The 21,229-nt window shown below is 38.3% G+C and overlaps 1 protein-coding gene across 1 annotated transcript in view; it reads right to left on the bottom strand.

The window, feature by feature from the left end:
• LOC121464659 (zinc finger protein 208-like) overlaps positions 1–21,229 on the bottom strand; it is a 241,534-nt gene that overhangs the window by 127,340 nt on the left and 92,965 nt on the right. Inside the window, 1 exon segment of the mRNA XM_041677684.1 lies at positions 13,324–14,723. Coding sequence (XP_041533618.1) covers positions 13,324–14,723 — 1,400 coding nt within the window.

The raw sequence follows: 21,229 nt of genomic DNA, 5'->3' as shown, positions 1-21,229 counted from the left end.
CTGGTATGGGCTCACAGATACTTCACTCTTAGCAGAACTGGTCTAAGAGGCCCAAGTCAAGAGCATGAGACAGGCTAGAAAGAAGGTCCACACCTTGGTTCAAAGATAAAAACATGGCAAAAACAGTCACTCCCAATGAATGGGGATCCCAGTGAAGTCACCCACTTCCCTGTAGGAGACAGTTTCCTCTGTCAGCTCCTTGCACTTATATAAGGCATCTCTAATCTTCTTGGGAAATTTCTGCAGGTCCAGCATCACTTTCTTATCCTCCATAGTCACCATCTCCAGCTCAAAATTCAGCCCGTGGTATGGTATGGCCCAGGAGCCAAGAACAGACTACAGCCCCCAGTAACCATGCCAGCATAATATAGAAGTCTGTGCCTCCTGCTGGTCTTTGCCACTCAAAATAAAATTAAGGAACTTCGAGAACAGAAGCTGTAGGATTGACAATCCTGGCTTTCTGCCAAACTAACCATCAACAATCCTTGACCATGTGTTTGCACTTTATTAACCCAGAGGCAGCATAGAACCATCTTTTCCAAAGTTCCCAGCTACTAAACCCCATTTCTGGAGGTCCAGCTCAAGCCCCAATCCCCTTTTTAAAAGTCATATCTCTCTGCCAACCGGTGTGCTCAATCTTACCAACGTGTCTTCTGGTGAACCCTATAAGTACTTAATGAGTCCCCAAAAACAAAACACTGATGATTCACAAAAGAGGTCAATGACTCTCCAGGATGCAATAGAATTTGCAGAGAATGGACTGTTAGAGTCACAGCCAACTACCATCACTTATCTCATAACTGTCTCTTCCCGAAGTCACCAAAAGCCAAGCTGATTTTTCCAATTGCTTCCCTGAGACACAGGGGAAGCCCTTCAGCATCTCTTTCTTCCAATCCAGCGATTTCTTTGATTAGTTAAACTCTCATTAATTCTAAATTAATACTTCACCATGTATAGAGGTCAAGACTCATTTTCCAAACATTCTCAAGGAATGGCTCTTCCCCTCTGAAGATCTCTAATTAATAAGATGAGAAGTGAAAGATACTGAGACATTTGCTCATGTTGATGTTGAAGGAAGTTCAGTTCCATGAAGTGAATGAGTACCTCAGGAAAGATCCACAGGGCTGTTACAATGCATGGGGGTGATGGGGACTGTGGGTGTCCCGTCACAAGAAGATAAGTCACGTGGGTAATAATGAAAAATTCTCCCAAACATCAGCAGAATACATTCCATTCATCATGACGTTAGCAAAGTTGAGATCACTTAGTGACAGGACAGGCTGGAGACACCTGGACAGCGCATCCACAGAGGTGAGCCCTCACACACCATGAACAGACACTTGCAGAGAGTATGATGGCCCATTCCTACACTCAAATGAAAGATGATGGGCGATTGAGAGGCAGGACTCAGAAGCCTTAGCTATACTTGATGGCTCCTGCGCTGCGGGTTACTCTGAGGTAAAATGTGAGATTCTCCAGCTTTGGCCAGGGGACTTTACTATCCCTGTTATTAGTGACCCCAAACCAAAAGAAATCCAGTGTGCTGAAGTACAGTTCTGTAACTGAGATCTCATTAATCTCTCTCTCTTTCCTTTTCACTCAGAGTTAAAGCAGAGGGCCCCTAGCACAGCAGCTGCAGCGTTGACCATTACTGGCTCTCTGCCAAACTAACCATCAGAAACCCTAGTGAAGGCGTAAGTCACAAACAATGCCACACCAATTCGGGGTTACGATTATTAGGGTGGTATTTATTTAAAGGGGAAAAAACTTACAGATCACTGTCCCAGGCAACAGCCCTCTACGCAACCAGGAAAGGAGTCTAGTCGCAGGCGGAGCAGGAAGTGAAGAGAGAGAGGAGAGGGAAGTGGCCGCTTTTTTAAAGGGAAAGAGACCACGCCCCAATGGGCTGGTATCTCAGTGGTGATAGGCTGGAGGAGTGGGAGGACCTCCTGCAACACCTCCCCCTTTTGTTTAAATAAGAGAGTTCTAAACCTACTATGAAATTATATACAATAAGTACAAATATCCTATTCTAACTAGCTTAGGTCTTGTATAATAAATAACTTGGCCAAGTTATGAGAGAAAGTAACTACATTTATATAGTCTTCAACCCCATCAAAGATCTGAGAAGGGAAATAATGTTACCTGGGTAATTAGGAAGTTCAGTAAAACAACTTCCAAAACATGCAACAAATTACAGAGACAACTAGCTACCTGGGCAATCACCCAAAGTCACATTAGCAGCGTTGAAGCAACCAACTTTGGCTAAGGCCTAACATAACTGACATACCATTTTCTAAGGCAAGCAACTTTTCAAAACTATCTTACCCTGTCTCGGCAGGATATGACAGTCCTGTTTTATCCATTGATGCATGCTCTGTATCTTTGTCAGTTGTTGAGGTATGGGCATTTCTTTGCCCAAACGCCAGTTCTGCCAAAAAGAAAGGCTCCAGGTGGAGTGTCTTTGGTGCTCAACATTCTCTCGGGAATAGAGTGGTGTTGCCAGGAGCAGTTGTGTCTCACTACCACAAAACTCTGAGTTAGATTAAAGGCCATTTTCTACAGCTCTTTGAAGAAGTTGAAGATTATCTATCTATACTGAGTATAATCTCTATATATCTAAAGAACCTGATTAGTCTATTATAAATGACAAACTTAGATGACTATTAGTCTATATAATTCTCAATATCTATCTAACTTAAAGACTAAGACAATAAACGACTGTGAAACAAATGAGGACAATGACCTCCAAATATAAACAATGTACAAATATACATTGCAGTAGGTAAATATATATCAATACACAATCATTATATAAGTATCTTAATCAGAGGTAGAAATGTACACTGCAAAATGGTAAATATATACAATATATATATCAATACAATATATGTCAATACATAAAAAATGTTTTAAACAGAGGTAGAAACATGCATGCATACAATAGTCAATATAATTTAACTTTGTATCAATATACAAGAATCTATACCAATATATTTGTCTAAAAACAGTAACTCACAATTACAAATCTATTATCCCATCATCCCTCTTTTTTTTTCAAAATGATCCCTGAGCGTATAAAATTCCTCCCCCAACCCTCAATCGTATACTAATTATAATCAACCTCTAAATGATGTCCCTAAACCCAAGGGCAAGTTTTATTGGGAAAGGGGACGTCGTCCTCTAGAATTACTTCCAGCTGTCATGGGGGCGACGTTCTTTCTGGGGAATCCTGTGAAAGTGAAATGATGGTTAAATTTCAAGATCAATGTCTTTTAAAATTGCCAATAGTCTCTGAGTATTTTGTGCAGGTCTGGCCAAAATGTTGTATAAGATGTGCACCATTTCAGCTAACCAAGTTGGAACTGTCTTGTGCAGCTGGTACCAAAAGCAGGTCTTGTAGTAGCGCTATCAGTATCATGACGTCATATCAACCAGGTGGAGTTGTTGTTATGGGGCCCCATCTTCTTCCTGGAAACTTCAAATGTCATTTCAGGAAAAACTCATTGTTCATTATGAAGAACTTAAACATTAATCATATAGACATATATATATATATATATATTCAATGAAAGACATGATAGATATATTCAATGAAAAGTATGATAGATATGAAGAAAAGCAAAGATGTTTTCTAAACTCATATTTCTTTCTGTCCCATATCATGGCTCTTGACATGAGACAGAAACTCCAGAAACTCTGGGTTTTTCTCTTACTAACAGGCTTGGAATTGGAGAGGGACTGAGCCAGAGTCCAACTTCAAAACCAGCTTTATAAATTTAGAAATATGGTTTAATATTACTTACACAACCCATTCAGTTGTCTTGATATTTCCTATTGGGCAGGTATTTTTCCATCTGTCAGTATCCAAACATCCAGGGTCCCTTGAATTTCTCAAAGATGAGTGTTTTCCTGTGGAAATAAGAACAGAACCCTGCCCCCATTCTATATGTTTTTCTTACCACCTGTATGAATATCATCGTTGTGGATGAGTTGTCATTTCTCCTTTCCAAGAGGTTTCTCCTCTTCAAATCGAAACTTTATTAATTTTGATGGTATCCACAATTTTTCTTCTCCTGTGGAAACAAGAGCAAAACCCCTTCCCCAACGTAGCACATCTCCTGGCTTCCACTGAGAGGTCAGCACATCTTTGAAATAAATCGGTTGATTTAGTTCAGCAGACTTTTCCATTATCCAATGTCTTTCTGCTGCTGTCGTTCCTTTCTCATTAGCGTTAAGAAAATTCAAGGTTAATAAAGCATTATGTAATCTATTTCTGGGGGTATTTTTAGTCCCTTTCTGTTTGTTCAGCATATCCTTTATAGTATGATTTGATCTTTCTATAACTGCCTGACCTGTAGGAATATTTGGTATACCTGTAATGTGTTTTATATTATAATAATCAAAAAAGCATTTCATTTTCTTAGATACATATGCTGGACCATTATCTGTCTTTATTTGTGCAGGTATACCCATGATGGCCATAACTTCCAATAAATGTGTGATTACTGAATCAGCCTTTTCTGAGCGCAGGGCAGTAGCCCATTGAAAACCTGAATACGTGTCTATGGTGTGGTGTACATATTTTAATTTACCAAATTCCATAAAGTGAAACACATCCATCTGCCAGATTTCATTTCTCTTTGTACCCTTTGGGTTACTCCCTGCAGGCAACGGTGTTTGATTATAGAAAGAACAAGTAGGACATCTCTTTATAATGTCCTTAGCTTGTTGCCAAGTAATGGAAAATTATTTCTTTAGGCCTTTACTATTGACATGATGCTTCTTATGAAATTCCGAGGCCTGCAACACACTTCCAATCAATAATTGATCAATCTCAGCGTTGCCTTGGGCTAGAGGACCAGGCAGACCTGTATGGGACCGGATGTGTGTTATGTACATTGGACAAAGCCTGTTCCTGATTATGTCTTGTACCTGGATAAACAATGAAGTCAACTCTGTGCCATCTGGTATAAATTCAGCGGTTTCAATATGCAAGATAACTCTTTCTGCATATTGTGAATCTGTAACTATATTAAGAGGTTCTTTAAAATCCCTTAGCACCATAAGAATGGCATATAATTCTGCCTTCTGGACAGAATTATAAGGGCTTTGTTTCACCTTACTCAATTCATCTGACTTGTAACCTGCTTTTCCTGATTTATTTGCATCAGTATAGAATGTAGGGGCTCCAGTTATTGGAGCATCACGTACAATTCTAGGAAAAATCCAAGAAGTTCTTTTTATGAGATTAAGTCTATCACTTTTGGGATAGTTGCTATTAATTTCTCCCAAAAAGTTAGCACAAGCTCTTTGCCACGGTTCATTGTCTTCCCATAACTTTTTTATTTATTCAGTAGTTAAAGGCACTATAATTTCTGCTGGGTCTATACCTGCTAGTTGACGAAGTCTCAGCTTACCTTTTATAATTAATTCAGAGACCTTTTCCACATAAGTTTTTAATTTTTTACTTGGTTTATTAGGTATAAATATCCACTCTAAAATAATATCTTCCCTCTGCATTAGAATCCCTGTAGGAGAAATTCTGGAAGGCAATATGACTAGGATGCAGCTAAGATTTGGGTTCACCCTATCCACATGTGCCTCCTGTAATTTTTCCTCAATCATTGTCAGTTCCTTTTCTGCTTCAGCTGTCAGTTCTCTTGGACTATTCAAATCTTTATCACCATCTAAGGTTTTGTTTAAATGAACTATTAGATCAGGTGTTATCCCAACAGCTGGTCGTAGACTGGAAATGTCTCCTAACAATCTTTGGAAGTCATTAAGAGTCTTTAACCGGTCTCTCCTAATTTGTGTCTTTTGCGTTTTAATTTTCTCTAACCCTATTCTGTAACCTAGGTAATTAATAGAATTTCATCTTTGAATCTTTTCAGGGGCAATTTGTAATCCCCACCTAGGCAAGACTTTCTTTACTTCTTCAAACATCCTTTCTAAAGTATCTTTATTTGAATCAGATAATAAGATGTCATCCATGTAATGATAAATGATGGACTTGGGGAATTGTTTACGAATTATTTCCAATGGCTTACTTACAAAATATTGGCACAGTGTAGGACTATTGAGCATACCCTGTGGGAGGACAGTCCATTGATATCTCCTATTAGGCTGAGAATTATTATAAGTAGGCACTGTGAAGGCAAATTTTTCTCTATCCTTTTCTTGTAACGGTATAGTGAAAAAACAATCTTTCAAATCAATAACTATAAGAGGCCATCCTTTTGGTAACAGAGAAGGCAAAGGAATTCCAGATTGTAGTGGGCCCCTAGGTTGAATTACTTTGTTGACAGCTCTTAGATCTGTCACCATTCTCCATTTACCAGATTTCTTTTTTACAACAAACACAGGAGAATTCCAAGGGCTGGTTGATTCTTCAATATGGTGAGCATCTAGTTGCTCTTGCACCAGCTGTTACAATGCCTGTAGTTTATCTTCAGCTAGAGCCCATTGTTTGGTCCATATTGGCTTCTCAGTTAGCCATTTTAAAGGTAGGGCCGTTGGTACCTCTAAAGGTTTGGTATTTGCTGTATGTTCTTGTACAGCCTGAATGGCTGGTGACCTTTTTCCATAATACCTCATCATATCCTTCCCAGAATTATGAGTTCCTGGAACTACAGGAATGTTAATCTGGGTATTCCATTGCTGTAGCAGGTCATGGCCCCATAAATTTATGGCAATATTGGCTATATATGGCCTTAGTCTTCCTATTTGCCCTTCGGGCCCTATGCATTCAACCCATCTTGTGCTTTGTTTTACACGAGATAGGGTTCCAATTCCCAGGAACTGAACATCTACCTCTTGAAGAGGCCAATTCGGATGCCAAGATTCTGGGGTAATGATACTTACACCCGCACCTGTGTCTAATAAGCCTTCAATAAAAGTGCCATTTATACAGACTCTTAGCTTTGGTCTTTGATCATTAATAGAAGTCTGCCAAAATATACGTTTACTCTGTCCTACTGGGTTTTTTGACTCATCCTCCACACGTAATTCATCATTTAGACCAGTATTACTTTTTACAGCAGAAATTGGAGCTTTTAATTTTCTTGGTGAGGCACGTTCTCCACTGTGACTGGGAATGACTGGGCCACTGTTGGCTTGGGGGCCTGCGAGAGGCCCCCCAAGGAGTTTCCCGATGATATCGGATTGCCCCGTCTGTCTGTTGTTGACCTACATTCGTTGGACCAATGCCTGCCTTTACCGCATCTCCTACATATACCTGAAGGCCGAGGTCTCCTATTTTTGTCATTCCCAGAAGAGATATTATTCCTAGAAATTCTTTGCCTGCAATCCCTTTGCAAATGTCCTAATTTACCACAATTAAAACACCTGGCAGTTTGATGTCTCCTCATTGCTTTGGAAATCGCTTCTCCTACCCAAGATTCATCATTATAGCTAAACGTCTCAACATTCATCGTATGCTGAATCCATTCATCCATAGGTGCTGATCTAGACTTTAAAGGCCCAATTATCTTTTTGCATTCTATGTTTGCATTCTCAAAAGCTAGAGATTCAAGAAGTATTCGTCTAGCTTTTGGGTCTGTTACCCCTATCTCCAGAGCCTTAATTAATCTTTGCAAAAAGTCAATAAAGGGTTCTCTCTGTCCCTGCCTAATTCTGGTATATGATTCAACCCTTTTTGCTGGATCTTGTATCCTATTCCAAGCATTTAAAGCTGCTTGGTGACAAAGACACAGTACTTCATCGTCATAAAGAGCTTGGACCTGTGGATCAGCATATTCTCCTGCACCAAGAATTTGATCTTGGGAAACCTCAATACCTTTTGCTCTTCCTTGCTGTTCCATATGTTTGGATTCTTCTCTGAAATAAATTCCGAACATCAAGGAAGGTCCATTATCTAAAACTGCAGACACTAACTGATGGAAATCATGGGGAGTAGCTCTAGCATTAGAAGCCCAAGTCCTTATCATTTCCTTTACATATGCATTGTGCAAGCCAAAATTAACAACAGCTTGCTTAATTTCTTTGAGATCATTCATTGCTATTGGCGTCCATCTAGCTTCTTTGACTCCCTTTGAGCCTTTAGAAGTTGATGCTTTTTCAGAATTAAGTATAGGGTATGTCGCTAGAACCCTGGGTAAGCCAATTCTAATAGCTGGTGGAGGCCTTGTATCCTGTCCTTGTGCCTCCTTACTCTGTTCACCAGCTGCAATAATTTCCCCAATTTTTTTCAAATCTTTTTATCATTGTCTCTCTTAAATCCTGAATCTCCTGACCTGCATATATTTCCAGTGATTTCAGTGAGGTATCAATTTTTTGGTCCCCATTCTGCACCTGTGATTCCAAAGCTTTAATTTTTTCCTTCAAAGATAACATGTCCTCCTTAAACTTTTCTTGTATATCATGTAGAGTCCCATCTTGGAGGTACATTTTGTCTGTTACCTTATCAAAACTTTGTGATAAAGTCTGAACATCAAATTCAACAGCCTGAACCCTTTCAGGTAACTTTCTAATACCCTTGGATATGGAATCAATTTTGTCTGTCATAGTATCCACTTGTTCAGATAACCTCTGATTTTCAATAATTTTAATCCTGTCAATTAGTTGTTCATTATTAGTTCGTAAAGATTCTATCATTCTTAGGAGTGCCATATTCTTCTGTTCATTATTAGTTTGTAAAGATTCTATCGTTTTTAGGAGTGCCATATTCTTCTGTTCATTATTAGTACGTAAAGATTCAATCGTTCTTAGGAGTGCCATATTCTTCCTTAATGATAGAATATGGAAAAGAAAACTGAAGGCTAGTAACAAGCAAATTAAGGTATCCCCATAATCATATAAACCTTGTATGATGTAATTCATTGTATTAGTAAATATAAATTTACTAATCCATTGTATTAGTGAAAACAAAGCAGTAAAATTTGCGTTAGAAACAAAAACTGCAATATTACCTATTATACAGCAGGTGGCGCTGTTGCAGAGTCGCGGTGAAAACATGGTCCTGTTTCAGTGCCTTAGTAGATGTTAAAAACTGGAAAATGCAGTTTCTCAACAAAATAAATGTAATTAAATCAATTCCTGAGACGGAACAAGTCACCCTGAGGGGTTGCAGCTTTCAGCAACCACGTGCTCTGGTTCGTGCCACTTAAGAGCTGTACTTGCAAGGGAGATTTAAAAATGACTCAGAAAAGAGCAAACCAGGCAGCCAGAGACTACGCGGGCCTGTGGAGTTTAAATCCACGTGTGGAGTCCAGCGGGCCTGTGGAGTTTAAATCCACATGGGGAGTCCAAGGCCGCTGGAGGCTGAGGAAGGGAGGGCTCCTGCCAAGCCGAACTAGAGCCCGCCAAGCCCGCAGCCGCCAAGCCGAACTTGGGGCCGCCAAGCCGAACTCGCGGCTGCAAGTGGGGAAAGGAGAGGTTCTAAAACCAAACGTTGGGTGCCAAAATGAAGGCGTAAGTCACAAACAATGCCACACCAATTCGGGGTTATGATTATTAGGGTGGTATTTATTTAAAGGGGAAAAAACTTACAGATCACTGTCCCAGGCAACAGCCCTCTACGCAACCAGGAAAGGAGTCTAGTCGCAGGCGGAGCAGGAAGTGAAGAGAGAGAGGAGAGGGAAGTGGCCGCTTTTTTAAAGGGAAAGAGACCACGCCCCAATGGGCTGGTATCTCAGTGGTGATAGGCTGGAGGAGTGGGAGGACCTCCTGCAACGCCCTAGACTCCAGGTCTACTCTTTAGAAATGAAGAGAAGCAGGATAGATCCATTACCTCCCCAAAGCTCCAAGATCCAGTGTCCCACCATGTAAAACCAAGTTGAAGCCTTCCATCATCAAGTAGTTCCCTACTCCCTATTCAGGACTCACTGCATTTTGCCCAGAACCATTTATTTCTTGATGTTTGACGCTGAGATTGAAGGCCAGCTTCCTTCTGCCTCCCTCTAGTCTCGTGATGCTCTCCTTTCTGTCTCTCAAGAAGCCTGCTCAGTCTTGCCAACATGGCTATGTCCAAAACCTGTAAGCAATGAACAGATGCTCCAGCGGCAGATGGTGTTGCCACAACACTTCTGACATCACATAGAATGCCAGGGCTCTCCAGGATACAATAGAATGCCCAGGGAGGGGTCTGCTGCTTCCCACAGTACAGCCCTTTCCTCTCTGGCTAATTTCTTCACTCCAAATATGACCTGAAACCAAGGTGCCATATCAGAAAGGATGCTCATCCTCCTTTCAAAGCCAGAGATCTAGCTCCCCACTTTATTATAACATTATCTGTGTGGAGTTGAAGGCCCACTTTGAAAGTACTGTGCAGGAATGTTTCTTCCCTTCCTTAAGATCCATACTGAGTAAGATGAGAAATTAATGATCCTGAGAAATTAGGTCATGATGATGGGGATTGGGAGGGATGAGTCCTCTGAAGTGAAGAGCATCTGGAGAAGATCCTCAGACTTTTAGAGACTGGTTGGTTCCAAACAACAGGAAGTCATACAGGTAGTGATCAAAATTTCCCCTGGTAAATCAGCAGAGCTCACTGAAGCTATGATATTGTGAGTGATAATGAGATTCAATTTGACAGTTTTGGCTGGAGCCACATGAGCCCAGATGAGTCCTCAGATATATAGAAAAAAATCATGCCTGAGAAGAATATAATGGTCCCAACCTTGAATCAATAAATGGAAGAAAGAGCAGTGGCAAGTCAGAGATCAGTCTGGGCCAAGTAGAGGCACCATAAGTTGGAAAAACACATGCACACACATACAGATAATGAGGCACGTAGCCATGGGATAGAACATGATGTAGATCATGCTATGCTGTGTCAATCAGCAAACCAAGGCTGACAGCTGAAGACATCTATCCATCGAAATGGAAATATTTACAAAGAAGTTACTCTTGTCACACAAATTAACAACAGTAGTATCATCTTAAAGGAACATATGCCTCATCCAGCCATGGTCTTTTGACCATGGACACAGGACCAGGTACTGATTCCTACCTAGAGTGCAGTCCTCACCAGATCAGTAGGAAGTGAAATATACAATAACTCTCACGTCACCGTCGCACCAGTGACTTTCTCATATTCTGTATGCCCCATGTAAATGACATTTTCTTACGCTGAAATAAAAAGTTTTAATTTCATAAGCTCCTATTAGTTGATTTTTGGTCTCATGGACTATTGGACAAGAGTCCTATTCAGAAACCCCTTAAGTGTGCTTAAAAGTTGGAGGATTATCTTTACTGTGTCCTTTGGAATTTGTAGGGTATCAGATCTCATTTTGATATCTATGACACTTTTGGTGCAGTTTTTGTATGGTAGATGATATAGAGCAGAGTTTTATTGTCTGCATGCTGACAAAAATTTTTCAGAATCAGCATATTTAGGACAGTATCTCAAATGCCAACATACATATGAAATACAATATGTGTGCAAAGTTACCTGAGTTACTCACAAGTACTTTCTGCTTACCAAGTGGACCACGTTGAGGTACCCAGGCATGTAGTAAAAAAGCTCTGACCACTCAAGGTAAGTCATGGCAACCACTTGCATTACAATACATTTTCAATAGAACTTATAAGCTGGCTCAAGTACTGTAGATTTTGTGGTCATTTTCTTGGGTCCCAGACTCATTTTTCACAAAGGGTAATAATATTTGGAGTGTTCTATAATTCCAGCTTTGGGTGCCTTTTTAGTGATTACATTTTTTGTCAACTCTAAATTTTTCTAAAAACTGCAAAGGAAGTGGGAAAAAAGAACACACATGCTATGGTCACTGTGAAATAAGACATCCCAGGGACTGTGGATCCTATAATGATAGATATGACTGAAAATTTACCATAGACATACCAGCTGAATCACTCCTGTATATGCATACTTATCATAGTGAGTTCACTATGCTGAATCACATATGCGTGAGTTTGTGTGTAATTGTTATCACTGCACTTCATATAACAGATGATTCAGGGAATGAGCTTAGATAAGGACCATTATATCTAAATATATAGATAAGGAAAATGTAATATTCATAAATAATGCAAGATAATCAATCAATGAATAAAATTATTGAAAAAATTATATGTCTCAAGAAAATTGTTGAAACTATGGTTCATTAAGTCAAAGAAATAGACAACTCTCCAAAATACAAATAACACTCATCTTATCTCATAAATGGAATTTCAAAAAAATATAAAAGGTGGATGAAAATTTTTGCAGAATTGAGAGGGCAAATATTTTAGATGGAGGGAGTATAACAGGGAAACAATAGGGTGTATACAAACACATTACTTATTTTATATAATTAAAATGTACAGAATAATAAGATAAATTTTGTACTTATGATATCCTACATCCAACTCTATTATATACCACAATATCTGTTCTCTTTCAAGTTTATGTCCTTTATTCATGCATTGCTATATTGATAAATAAATTTGTATATACATATGTTACTAAATACAAGGAGACCAATCCATAAAAGGTTATAATTCTATATGTTTTCAGGCATATTGTCCATTGCTTACTGGACAATCAGTTAATGTGTTTCTCTCTGGAGAAGTCCACCTCTCCCATTCCCTGCTTTCCTAAATACAGATCTTTGATGTTGTTGCCTTGTAGCTTTTCCTTGTGCAGTTGTTCATGCCCATTGATATCTTCCATCTACCTCACACTGATTTGAACCCCAATTATACAAAGTTTAAAGTAATCTATGTAGTGTGTCATTCTCTGTCCTACCAGCTCATCCATGGAAGTGTTCACACTTATGATACTCTACTATTAGAAATAGAATATCAGAAAAATGTGCAGTAAAAATTGGGTAAAATGTTTAACTGTTTTGTTGCAAAGACACAAATTAAAAGACTTGAATTTTAAAACAAGCTTATATTTATTCAAGAATCACAAAAATCACAGAAAAATAATGTTATATAGAATATAATCTCATTATATAAGCAACCATATGCCAAGAAATTAAATGTGCATCAAAATCTGAACTACTTTGACATAGGTTGTTTTTGTCACACATTATCTTAACATACAGTCAAGAAACGTTATTGGTCAATTTAGTCCTACTAGAAATATTTACCTATTCATAGTAATTAATTTTCTATTAGTATGTTTACAACAATGATGCATAAATTGTGTTTACACTAAATATTTGATGATAATAAAGTTCAAATCTGGACACAATGTTTCTAAATTCATAAGAACTGTGTAGCTGTCTAAGTATTGACTAAGATTTGAAAATTAATTGAAGGATGTTTGTCTGTGAAGTAAGTTGGGTAATGCATGAAGATCTGGACAATGAATTAATGTGAGGTACACTAACAAGTTTCATGAAATGTACCCATTACATGCATTTTGTGATGCTTTCTAAGACTTGAATTTGTTTTAAAGTCCTTGCCACATTCTTTACATTTGTAAGGTTTTTCACCAGTATGGAATTTGTGATGATTGTGAAGAGATGAGAGCTGGGTAAAGGACTTGCCACATTCTTGACATTTGTATGGTTTCTCACCAGTATGAATTCGTTGATGGTTATGAAGAACTGAGGCCCTGGCAAAAGACATGCCACATTCTTGACACATGTAAGGTTTTTCACCAGTATGAGTTCTGTGGTGAATATGAAGATTTGAGAGCTGGATAAAGGACTTGCCACATTCTTGACATCTGTAAGGTTTCTCACCAGTATGAGTTCTGTGATGTTTCTGAAGATCTGAGGCACTGGTAAAGGACTTGCCACATTCGTTACATCTGTAAGGTTTCTCACCAGTATGAATTCTGTGATGAATATGAAGATTTGAGACCCAAGTAAAGGACTTGCCACATTCTTGACATCTATAAGGTTTCTCACCAGTATGGGTTCTGTGATGTTTCTGAAGATCTGAGGCCCTGGTAAAGGACTTGCCACATTCTTGACATCTGTAAGGTTTCTCACCAGTATGAATTCTTTGATGATAGAGAAGAGTCGAGGCCCAGGTAAAGGACTTTCCACATTCTTGACACATGTAAGGTTTTTCACCAGTATGAACTCTGTTATGAATATGAAGATTTGAGACCCGGGTAAAGGACTTGCCACATTCTTGACATCTGTAAGGTTTCTCACCAGTATGATTTCTTTGATGAGATAGAAGAGTTGAGATCTGGGTAAAGGACTTTCCACATTCTTGACACATGTAAGGTTTTTCACCAGTATGAACTCTGTTATGAATATGAAGATTTGAGATCCGGGTAAAGGACTTGCTACATTCTTGACATCTGTAAGGTTTCTCACCAGTATGGGTTCTGTGATGTTTCTGAAGATTTGAGACCCAGGTAAAGGACTTGCCACATTCTTGACATCTATAAGGTTTCTCACCAGTGTGGGTTCTGTGATGTTTCTGAAGATCTGAGGCCGAGGTAAAGGACTTGCCACATTCTTTACATCTGTAAGGTTTCTCACCAGTATGAATTCTTTGATGAGATACAAGAGTTGAGTTCTGGGTAAAGGACTTTCCACATTCTTGACACCTGTAAGGTTTCTCACCAGTATGAATTCTGTTATGAATATGAAGATTTGAGACCCGGGTAAAGGACTTGCCACATATTTGACACTTGTAAGGTTTCTCACCAGAATGGGTTCTCTGGTGAGATTGAAAGTTTGTGAGACAGATAAATGACTTGCCACAATCTTTACATTTGTATGCCTTCTCTTTGGAATTAATTCTCTTATGCATAGTGGGGCATGCATATCTGTTGAAGCACTTTCCACATTCTATATAATTGTTTTGTCTCTCTTCATTTTGATTGTTGATATAATGCCTCCCTTGTTTCTGGTCATGCTGAAACAAAAAGAAGTTGTGTTACAATCAAAATCATCCTTACACTTATCATGTATGTATTGGCTCTTAGAAAAAACAGACTTCTTCTATGAACTTATATAATGAGGAAAGACATATGGTGATTTCCTTTTTGGAAATTTGTCACTTTAAGAAGAGGATTCTAGAAACTATTCATTAGATTTCCTAGGAAAGGCTTTAATAAGATCAGTAAATGTGTAACGTTTCTCATGACTGAAAATTCTTTGATTTTTTTTCAGTCTCACTTGATTGAGAAAAACTTCTCATGTTTATCTCAAGAATATCTTGTAACAAAATGTAATTTTGTTGAGAAAATTCTGGAGAATGTTTAATAGAATACACGTCATTCAATTTTCAGATTTTTCAATATTCTTTGTAGAAAAAAAGTGTTTTAAAATTTATTTGTATTTTTTTACTGAAGAAACTACTTCTGAAATTGTAAGCGATCTAATGTGAAATCTTTCCAGATCAGGTAGAAATTATTGACCTTTATTTCTAGTACAACCCAGGATGGCTGATGAATAGAGATTATTTCAATCACAACATAAACCATTCTCTTTTCTTTCTTCACCAAATATTTAAATCATCCCTAAATGGAAGGTTTTAAAGTCACTACTTACAGCTATTCCTGACACGAACTTGTGGATACAATCTTGTCTATTCTTTTGTGTTTGATGAGAATATAAAACTGGAAGAAAGAAAAATATATAATTATCTGAATTAGTATACTTAGGTGAATGTTTTTCAGATATATAAGTGACACAATTATATATATATATATATATATATATATATATACACACAAGATGGGGTATTATATAAAATAAACTTCAATTCATTTATTCTAATGAAATAAACTTCTTAATGTAAATGGATAGGATATCTTTAATAACATACATTAAATACATTATAAAAAATGAAAGGATCGAGTTTATGTTATCTTAGAGGTTCCAATCACAATTTTAGAATAATAAATGAGATTATGGCAGTTTGAATGAAATGACCCCATAGAATCAGATATCTGAATACATAGTCTAATGTTGGTGAATATTTATGGGTAAGATAAAGAGGTATCAACTTACTGGATCACCTATGCCCTTGGACAGTGGTTTTGAGAATTTTGTAGCCTTCTAATAACAACAGTGAGCTATCTACTTTCTGTTGTGTTTCTAGATGAAACCTCTCACTGCTGCTCTAGCCCCTTGCCAACTGCTACCTCCGATTCATTGTCATGAATCTTTCTTCTATATATTGCCTTTATCTTGGAGTTTTATCACAGCAATAGATAATAAGTAACTAATACAACGACTATAACCCAAATGCAATAAAAGTACACTCATAAAATTGCCTTATCTTAATGGATTTAACTCATCTCCACAATCACTGGAAATTAAAAAAATTGAGTAATATTAAGAAATTAGAACAGGGTAGTATATATCTAAATTAAGGGAGCCATTTTAGGGTTGGCAAGTGACTTGACTCTAGAGGCGTTTCCGGTTATCCATGGAGATATCCTTAGCTAGTTTCTTGGGCAGCTGAGGAGAGGAAGCCTGAAATGTCCCGATCCTATAGCCATACTGATAAATATCTTGCATATCACCATAGACCCTTCATCCGGAGATTGATGGAGATAGAGACAGAGACCCACATTGGTGCACCAGACTGAGTTTCCAAGGTCCAAATGAGGAACACTAGGAGGGAGAACATGAGCAAGGAATTCAGGACCTCAAGGGGTGCACCAACCCACTGAGACGGAGGGGCTGATCTAATGGGAGCTAACCATGACCAGCTGAACTGGGACTGATGGAGCATGTGATCAAACCGGACTCTCTGAACATGGCGGACAAGGAGGGCTGACTGAGAAGCCAAAGACAATGGCACTGGGTTTTGATCCTACTTCATGTATTGACTTTATGGAGGCCTAGTCTGTTTGGATGCACACCTTCCTAGACCTGGATGGAGAGGGGAGGACCTTGGACTTTCCAAGGGCAGGGAACCCTGACTGCTCTTTGGACTGGAGAGGAAGGGGGAAGGATGGTGGGCAGAGGGGGAGGGAAATGTGATGTGGGGAGGAAGTGGAAATTTTTAATAAAAAATTAAATTTGACAACACATACACAAAAAAGAAATTAGACAGAATATTAATTAATAAGGAAATAACAAATGATGAACAGGAAACTGTTACTACCAACTGGTCTACAGACAATCATGTGTACTTCAAGGAAGAGATCCATAAAATATCAGACATCAAGGAAATTCACTAGGACTGATCTTTTTTTTATCAGAGATACATTTTTTTCTTATATAGAAAATAGATGCTTACATAAAATATATTCTGACTATAACTTTTCATCTTTCAAATGCCCTGAGATCATCCCCATTTTTACGTATGTCTGAATTTACCCAATTTCAGTTACTTCTTTGAAAACAAATAGGACCTAAAGAATAACAATAAAATAATATAACCAGAATAAAAGAAATCAGATAGTATCAGAGAAGAATGGAAAATAAAGAAAAAGCACAGTAAGTATTTCCTTACTTACATCCTTCCCCCTTCCTCTCTAGTCACACATTTGTACCCCCAAAATTGCATAAAACAAAGCAAAACAAAACTCTTGAAGGTGTAATGTACATAAAGATACTGTAAGGTCATAAATAAAAATAAATACATGAGCTCCCAAGGTCCAAATGAGGAGAAGAAGGAGGGAGAACATGAGCAAGGAAGTCAGGACCTCAAGGGGTGCACCCACCCACTGAGACAGTGGGGCTGATCTATTGGGAGCTCACCAAAGCGAGTTGGACTGGGACAGAAAAGGCATGGGATGAAACCGGACTCTCTGAACATGGCGGATAATGAGGGCTAATGAGAAGCCAAAGACAATGGCACTGAGTTTTGATCCTACTGCATGAACTGGCTTTGTGGGAACCTAGCCTCTTTGGATGTTAACCTTCCTAGACCTGGATGGAGGGGGGAGGACCTTGGACTTCACACAGGTCAGGGAACACTGACTGCTCTTTGGATGGAGAGGGAGGGGGAAGGAATGGGGGGAGGGTGAGAGAAGTGTGGGAAAGAGGGAGGAGTGGGAAGAGGGGGAGGGAAATGGGAGGCGGGGAGGAGGCTGAAAGTTTTTCAATTAAAAAATATACATTCCAAAACTTAACATTATGGGGGGAAAAGAATGCACAAAAATTCCATTGAGTTGTGTGGTGATAGCCTTCAAGTGCTGGTTATGGGGAATTCCTGTAAGTGTTAGATAATTTTACTTATAAAGTAATTTGGAATAATCATTCAATGTGAATTTTTACATAATTTTAGGTAGAAATATTTGTGCATCTCTTACAGGGATAGGGAGCCTTTTGTTCCCTAGATTGCACCCGAAATAACCACATAGAAACACTGCTTGGCCATTAGCTCTAGCCTCCTATTGGCTAACTCTCACATTTTGATTTAACCAATTATTATAAATGTGTGTTTACCACAAGGCCATGGCTTACTGGGAAAGATTTAGCATATCTGACCTGGTGTCTCCATGGTGGTTCTCTCACGCTGACTCTGATTTTCTCCTCCCAGAATTTAACTTCGCCTACCTACGTTCTGCCCTATCCGGCCAAGCAGTTTTTTTTTATTGATTGACCAATGAAAACATAATGGTTCTCCTACACCATGCATCCCACTTCAGGGCAGAATTTCTCCATGCCCTAGGTTTCCCACGTGTGCCAATGCTTCATTATGATTACCTTGTTCATTGCCTTCTGCCTCTCGTATGTTCATATTCCACGGCTCATTGCTTTGCTCAAGAAAGCTGATCAGGTCTGGTTTTGACACTGAAAGACCTGCATATTGGAAGAGACCTATCACCATAACTTGGGATAACAATAAAACACATAGCCGGGCGGTGGTAGCGCACGCCTTTAATCCCAGCACTCAGGAGGCAGAGGCAGGCGGATCTCTGTGAGTTCGAGACCAGCCTGGTCTACAGAGCTAGTTCCAGGACAGGCTCCAAAGCCACAGAGAAACCCTGTCTCGAAAAACCAAAAAAAAAAACAATAAAACACATAGATTTCTAATAAACCACCATGCTGATTATATAAGATGGCCTATAATTTAAAATTCCAAATAAGATTTTCTTAGTGTTATCTCCAAATATTTTAACACAGTCAAAAGCATTTTTGTTAATATTGTATACCTTGAGTTTCCTTGTAAATTACTACTGGATCAAATGCAAACACATTATGAATCATTAAGATGCAAATCAATATATAATCTATGATGTGTCTGAAAACTAAAATGTATTATGAAGGTTTGAATGATAATTATCATCTCCAGGAGTCAGGAATATATTGACAAGATAAAGTTACACAAAACATTTTGATTTACATAATAACTCCAAGATTTTTGTTAAATTGGCAAATAAAAGTGAGGCAGACAATTCAGACATAGATGTAAAACATCCTGGTAGGATACAAATATGATAAAGAAGGAATCAGGAAAGAAAAATGTCTCACCCACAGAGACCAGGTTACTGTAGTTCTCCAACATGACTTCCCTGTACAAAGCCCTTTGTGCAAAGTCAAGGCAGTCCCACTCATCTGGAGAGAAATCAATAGCCACATCCTGGAATGTCAAGACTCCCTGTCATGAAAGGAAAGAGTTTATCAAGTGCCCACATAAAAATTTCTAAGGATACAAGAGTTCATCCCAAAATTTGATGTGTTCTTGCTTATCAATATTCTAAAAGACATACTCCAAATACAGTCTATACTAAAAATCTGTGTGCTGGAAGTATTAAACCAAGTAGGACAAGTTAAGCTTCAGACCTATGGGCCTAAATGGGGTATGTGAATGGGAGCCAGATTATCTTCATGTGAAGTTCCAGACTTCACCTGTGCCCTTAATTATCTATCCTCATGGCAAATTTTTCTTTAGAAACCACAGGCTGAAGAAACATGAGCGAGCTGTAAAGCAGCAACCATGTGGGCATACACTGCTGTCAAATAAAAATATGTCAAACATAAGATGTGTAGCAAAGGCAGAATTTCCATATCCAAGAAAGCAGAAATTTCTACTGCATATGATTCCAATGACATCAGTGGGAAGACCATGGAATGGCTGACACCTGTGTATGGCGAGGTATAAAGAGACTAATTTCTAAGTCCTGAATCAGTGCTGGGAATCTGTGGGCAGATATATAAAGGACAAGTAAAGGATGCAGATTGTGTAGCTGATGCATGGCTTGGATCAGCTGACATCCAAAACTGACTCTTCCCTACAGGTTCCCATCACTGCTTCAAGAACACAAGATCCGTATGAACTAAAGTACAATAAGTTACTCAGCAAAATTTCCAAAGAATCAATAAAAACACCAACAAAAATATGACTAAACAGTTCTGTGATCAGCAATCCCGTAAATTTGGTATTCTAGATTAGATATAATATTACAAAGAGCACCTTGCCTTTCATCAATTTTTTTCTACGTGAATCATCATGGAGAATATAGGATAAAAAAAACAAACCACCAAGAACATGTCCTAATGGACAGTATAATTATATACTTCATCATACATTTCTGTGTTGTCTTTTTTCTATTCTAATTCTTTAACATATTCATGATCACTTAACTACACCTTAAATATTTTTTATGTTATTTACTGTTTTGTTTTTAATTGTGCTTTATGATTTTTTCTGTATGTTTCTGTAGTACACTATTTTCTTCCATTGTTCTAGTCACATCCTGGGCAGATGTACTGCTGACTTGAAGACACCACAAATGCAATCCCAGACTACTAAAGCCAGCAACGTTTTAAATCACCATTGGCAAACAAGATAATCCATGAGAAATCAGATTTAAACAATACCTATCCACAAATCCAGCACTACACAAGTACAAGAAGGAAAACTCTGACCAAACAAAGCTACCTGCACACATACAAATACATACAACATCATATAACCTCACACCAACAAAACCAAAAGAAGGGAAACACACAGTTTCATCAAAAACTAACAGGAATTAACAAACACTGGTCATTATTATCTCTTAATATCAGTGAACTCAATTCCCCTATGGAAAGTCACAGGCTAAGAAAATGATTATGACAGCATGATCCAGCCTACTGCTGTATACAAGAAACATACTTCAACTTCAAAGACATATATTAACTCAGAGTAAATGGTTGGGAATAGATTTTCCAATCATATGAACCTAAAGAAAAAGTGGGTGTAGCTCTTTTATTATCCAACAAAATAGACTTCAAACTAATATCAATCAAAAGAGATGGAGAAAAACACCTTATACTCATAACAGGACCCATCCATCAAGGTGAAGTCTCACTCCTGAACATTAATGCCCCAAATACAAGAACACCCACATATGTAAAAGAAACATTACTAAAGGTTAAATTGTAAATCAAACCCCACACAC

Source organism: Microtus oregoni, unplaced genomic scaffold (assembly GCF_018167655.1).
Source record: "Microtus oregoni isolate MIOR12 unplaced genomic scaffold, Mior012 000029F_ref0000214, whole genome shotgun sequence".
NCBI lineage: Eukaryota > Metazoa > Chordata > Mammalia > Rodentia > Cricetidae > Microtus > Microtus oregoni.
Note: the sequence above shows the minus strand (reverse complement) of the source record. Positions and strands in the feature narration are given on the sequence as shown.